This window comes from Etheostoma spectabile, chromosome 9 (genome assembly GCF_008692095.1).
Source record: "Etheostoma spectabile isolate EspeVRDwgs_2016 chromosome 9, UIUC_Espe_1.0, whole genome shotgun sequence".
NCBI lineage: Eukaryota > Metazoa > Chordata > Actinopteri > Perciformes > Percidae > Etheostoma > Etheostoma spectabile.
In genome coordinates, this window is record NC_045741.1 from 14,201,648 (window position 1) to 14,207,554 (window position 5,907).

Here is a 5,907-nt window from a genome sequence, read left to right on the forward strand (position 1 = left end):
GGCACCCTGCAGAGTTAATACCTTGTACTGCCACCTTTGGGAAGTATCACAGCTTGGAAATTCTTCTTGTAGCCAGCGAAGAGTCTTTCAATTCTTGTTTGAGGTATCTTTGCCCATTCTTCCTTCCAAAAGTCTTCCAGTTCTTTGAGATTTCTGGGCTGTCTGTCACGCACTGCTCTTTTAAGGTCTATCCATAGATTTTCTATTATTATATTATTATTATTATTATTATTATTATTATTATTTTCTATTAGTGCCATTGGCTGCAATATAACCCCAAAGCATGATTGATCCACCCCCATGCTTAACAGTTGGACAGAGGTTCTTTTCATTAAATTCTGTGCCCTTTCTTCTCCAAACGTACCTTTGCTCATTCCGGCCAAAAAGTTCTACTTTAACCTCAGCGGCCCACAGAACTTGTATCTGCAATGCATCAGGCTTGTCTAAATGTTCATTTGCAAACTTCAAACGCTGATTTTTGTGGTGAGAACGTAGAAGAGGTTTTCTTCTGATGACTCTTCCATGAAGACCATATTTGTACAAGTATCTCTTTATAGTGGAATGGTGTACCACAACTCCAGTGTCTGCCAGGTCTTTCTGGATGGATCGTGCAGTCAAACGTGGGTTTTGACTTGCTTTTCTCACAATCCTGCGAGTGGTTCTATCTGATATTTTTCTTGGTCTTCCAGATCTTGCTTTAACTTCCACTTTTCCTGATGACTGCCATTTGTTGATTACATTCTGAACAGAGGATATTGGCATCTGAAAACGCTTTGCCATCTTCTTAAAGCCTTCTCCTGCTTTGTGAGCGTCAACTATTTACAGTTTGTTTTCTAGACAACTGCTTAGAAGAACCCATGGTGCTGATTGTTGGGGCAAGGTGAGATGAATCTGGGCATTTAAAACCTTAAGATTGACATCACCTGGTCTTTCCAGACGATGACCGAAAACAATCCATGACACTGTGGCGCAAGTGGTTGAGAGTGACATTAGTTTCAAGCAAGTACTGACTCTAGAGGCATAGTGAAACAAAGTCTCTCCCTTGTGCTCTCTGACCACGGTCGGTAATCTGTAGCAGAAAAAGTTAAGTTTTCTCCTTGATGTCCTGTTGTCTGTGGAGAAGGTTAAGCTACGGCGTAGTTTTGTGTCTCCACGTACATAGCCATGGCGTGGATTTTACGCAGAAGTATAAATCTTGCTTAACTGGAAACATTAGCTTAGCCCACTAAACTAAAACTTCAAGCCAAAGACGAGGCAAAGTGTAATCACCTAACCAAGGAGTTATTATAACCAACAATACTAACCTCACTGCAGGTAAAAAGTCATGGCTCAGACCACTGCCATGTGGACTGGGGCCGCTTCACTCTTATTATGGGGTCTCTCACTAGGTTCTCTCAGGGAGCGGCTGAGACAAGTGCAGCAACTAGTGGTAAAATTTGGTATACCGGTCCGGTATTAGGCTTGATATCAAACCAGTCTGAAAATGTTTACACCGGCCCGAGCCTAGTGGCTAGTCTAATGACACTAACTAATAAAGGTTCACTTATCCTAAACTGAACAAGCTAGAGAAATTGTTTTACTACAAATGAATAGAGCAGCTGTGATTTTTGTAAATAATTGTGGTCTTGAAAATAGGTTATCATTCCGATTTTTTTTTTTTTAATGATCTGTACTTTTTCCCCTAGACTCATGCAGATACGACTTGGTTTGAGATACAGTACATTAAACCCAGATACACAGAAAAACACACATGACTGCAGTTTGGAACAGCTGAGGTGGAGAGGTTACTTTAGCAGCAGGTCAGACAGGGAAGGGTCCTTCTGGCCTGCGGGTCAGCTGCCCTAGACTCAAGCCGGCACACTTGGCAAAAAGCTGCTCTCTGCATGACACCACACCGGGTAACCAACACTTCCACTTGAGTCAAGTATTACAAGCAAGGTGAAGTTAAAAGTAAATTAAGTCATCTGACAACTAATATTGCATCAATAATTTTAGAAACTAGAAAGTAACATGTTTTCTTTTATACAAATACCAAAGGGGATGAAGTGAAGTGTGTAGCTGACTTTAATTTTTGAAAATATACTTGGGAGAAATAAACCCTCAAAACATTCCCTTTTACAAAAATGCTTCTATGGGTGCATGTCCAGGGAACATGTTGGCACAGGGAGCAGATCAAAGATTGTTTGATATGGGAAGGTGCTGTGAAAAATCCTCGTCCTATGCAAAGATGTTCCATCAGCCATTTGCACCTTGGCCCTGGTCATTAACACTGCCATAGATAAGTCCATCTGCTAGGAATAGAGATGTCTCTTCAGTACGTAAAGCTGCTTTAAGCCCCTGTTTCCTATTGTAAGCTGTTTTAACGGGTCCTGTGGTTTAGTGCCATCTGTTTTTTCCTCATCATTTATATATTTTATATTTTCTTTCCCTCTCCTCGCTGGTACAGCCTGACTTGTGCGAGACATGCTCATTGTCCGTGTTCATGTCAGAGGTGGAAGACGCTACAGCAATTCCTTTCTCTGCCTTCCAGACTAGTCGTGTGTCTTCCTGCCACAGGCCTCCTCTAGTTTGTATTCCCTCCTGTCTTCCACTGTCAATTTCTATCCTGCGGCATGCCCAGTGGCTGATTTTTTTCTTTCTGTAGTGTCTGTGAGAGATTATCCATTGGGTTTTGTAGGGATGTTTTCAAGTTCTCCATACTTTCCATGTTGGCATCATATGGGAACAGGAAAATGCATATGTTCTCCCATTGATTGAAAAACATGTATGTAGTCACAAGAATCATCTTTATTGCATGTTTTAGTTTCTTGGTCAAATTATTAGAGGCCCATGCACCTCCTTATTTAACATTGCCACCTGTGTGTTGCTGAATTTTTCTTCTTCTTTTTGCTTGCAAACGAAAACCAAACTGTATGTTTGTTGTTGTTCATAAGATAACCGTACACCGCATTGTTTTATGATCTTTTATCGTTCATTGATTCACTTCTATCAGTGTTTTTAAAAGTTTATTTTAGAAAAACTTAATTGAATCACCCTTTGGCAATGCAACTGAACCTCGCTGATACAGTTAACACTTCCTCAGTCAATGCAGACCACTGCATTCACATTAAAATGTATGTGTTGTGAATTGTTGAGACACATTACACAGAGTAACAGAAAAGATGTGGTGGGACTACCAAAAGACACTCAAGATGCATAAAATCTGGGGCTGCTTTACTGTTGGCCACAAAGATATATTTTAGCATGAAGCATTATTCTAAAGGCTCTTCTGCAAAATCTTAACTTAGATGTTTGATTTAGGGTTTAATTAAAAAAAATATGGTTTTTGATTACATTGACAAAGACCCCCCCCCCCCCCCCCCCCCCGAAAAAAAATCTCTCGCCAGAATCCTTAGCAGATCATCCTGTAAGAAAAGAAATAGCAGTAGGCGGGACAAAACTGAACTTGGCCAGTTAAAAAGCAATTTAAAGACTTTCAGTCCTTTTTTTTCGTAACTATTTTTAATTAATCAGCTATTGTTTTGTCAAAGGCAGGTAGAGGTAAACTTTTATTTATTTTTTCCCAAGTGCGACAAATTATTAAATAAATCTGTTCTGGGGATATTGGAACACCCAGTCAAGCAAGGTTTGTTTAATAATAAACCTAACCATCTTTTGATTGAACCTGGATGTAAATCCACAGAACACATCAGATCAGACTGAAAACGGCCATCACAAATGGATGGAAAAAGGGAGTACCTTTTTATTGTGTTGAACACAACTCATACTTTGTGTGTACACTCCTACGTGCTAGCAGGGCACCAGCAGAGAAAATGCTCCTGATTAAACAAAGGCCTAATGGAGTGAATGTGGGAGCTTAACAGCTTTCAGCTTTTAGTTTATATAATTTAAAAAATGTAAGTGCTTTAGAACTAGACGCACATAGGAAACAACTTTTAAGATTTAATCTCGCTTCAAGCACATCTTGAGAACTGCCCAGGCCAAATACTTGTTTAGGCATTTTCATGACTGTATATAAAGTAGTAAGGTTACAACACAGAGAATACGTTTTACTCTCCATGTTTGTTCTGTATCTTTCATAACTAGTTGTCCCACAGGTTAACTTGAATACAAACATCCCTAACATTTACATTTTACTAACGAACAATAGAAGTAGGTCTTATGTATGGCTTTTTCATATTGGTTATCCTATAAATTTGACAGTGCACAATGTGCATCTTTGGACGCATGCAAACATTGATTGGCAGTGTGTAAAAAGGGGGACTACATACTGCTACTGGGGACAAGGCTTGTGCACAGGCTGTGGAACAGCTATTGAAGATTAAGGAAAGGAATTAAGTTGGGTGTGCGTTTGTTCTATAATGCCCTCGTATCATAACAGTAAAGTTAATCAGATTACATTTTAGGTTGTAAAGCTGGAGCTAGCAATATAATGAACAATATGTCCCAGTGGGTTGATTATCAGCAATGTCATCACAAAAGCCTTCTGTTCACCAGCTGGAAATGCTCTTTATCCTCCTTACATCCCACAAGTCTGACCCAAGACTTAATTCAATTATATTAGGCATGGTAATAAGGACAACATTGTATTGTACGTATTTAAGTTAATTGTAGTCCGAGATAATCATGTTGTATGCAAGATTGTCACAACTACTTTCCATTACTTTCCAAATGAGCTTTACAAATACACAATGCTCTGTTTTCCCAATTTGAGAATAGTAGTCACCTGCAAGGTCAACTGAGCCAAACCACCAACATGTCATCGCAGATAAAGAATATTGACATTTTTTAACTAATTAGTGATCTATAAAATATTTAACACTTTCTTTTTTGTATCTCTTCTCTTTCAGGAACCTATAAAGTCCAGGGCGCCTCAGCTCCATTTGGAGTACAGATTTTACAAACAGTTGGGAAATTCAGGTAAGAGAGATTGCAGTCTGTAGATTATTAGTTTCTGATAGACCGCACCATAATGAGTTAAATATGAATGCACATTTTCACACGTCATTGGGCAGGAAGAGAAAACTCAGATTTTTATATTCAAAAACAGACATGACAGAAAATGGCTTCCACTCACTTGTATTCAGGTCATGTTTTGGGTTTGAGATATTAAAGAAGGTCATATAATTATTAGCACAATGATTTTAATGTTTTTGTTAGCAGTAGTATCTTGTCTGAGGGCAACAGGTTCAGCGTACCAGAGTTGGTAATTGAGAATAATGGCTGCATGGAAATGGATGCCTTTTATGAGAGCATGTTAACAAATGGAATAGAGACTAAGGAGGACAACAATTTAATCCCTAAACATGTTTACACTCTGTTGATTTATACTTGGCTGAGTGGATCTGTATGCCATGCCACTGGTATTTAGCTTGTGTGAGACAGTGTGTACATCGAGAATTATATACACTGTAATGCAACAAATGTGATCATATATTAATATTATGCCTTTTTATTTGAAAAAAAAAAGAATGGCTTAGTTATTTTCTCTACACTGCAATGTCAGACCTCCAGATAAATAGCATCTATTCAGAAAGAAAACCGTCTCTTAATGTGAAAATGTCCATTGTTGTGTAGATGAAAGACAAAAAAGGAGAAAAAAGGATAGGCTTCCATTCTACTTGCGGCTAATTTTCAGGTGTTTGTTTGTTTGTTTATCTTTCCACATCTGTGGGAGCCTATGGATGCTATGAAAGCCTGCTTCCTTTTTTTCTAATCCCACCTTTACTATACCCAGTCTTTCCTCTTCTACAGCACTACCCAGAACATGTTAATGTGTTATGATGCATAGCTGTGGCTCTAGGGCAGCAGCTCTTTGATCTTTTCTGGCTTGTCAGATAGTTATAGAGGGTGAGAGAGAAGGCAGAAGCAGATGGTTGGGAGCAGGGCCTGAAATTAACACCCGAC

General features: G+C 39.0%; 1 protein-coding gene across 7 annotated transcripts in view; it reads left to right on the plus strand.

Annotated features, from left to right (window-relative positions):
• The window catches only part of csnk1g2b (casein kinase 1, gamma 2b), a 39,226-nt gene that overhangs the window by 13,938 nt on the left and 19,381 nt on the right, over window positions 1-5,907 (plus strand). For 6 of the 7 annotated variants that reach the window (XM_032524950.1, XM_032524954.1, XM_032524953.1 and 3 more), the window contains exon 3: window positions 4,851-4,920. The exons of the other annotated variant lie outside the window; for it this stretch is intronic. In XM_032524950.1, coding sequence (XP_032380841.1) covers window positions 4,851-4,920 — 70 coding nt within the window. The remainder of the gene's footprint in view (window positions 1-4,850; window positions 4,921-5,907) is intronic. 7 annotated transcript variants of the gene reach the window in all.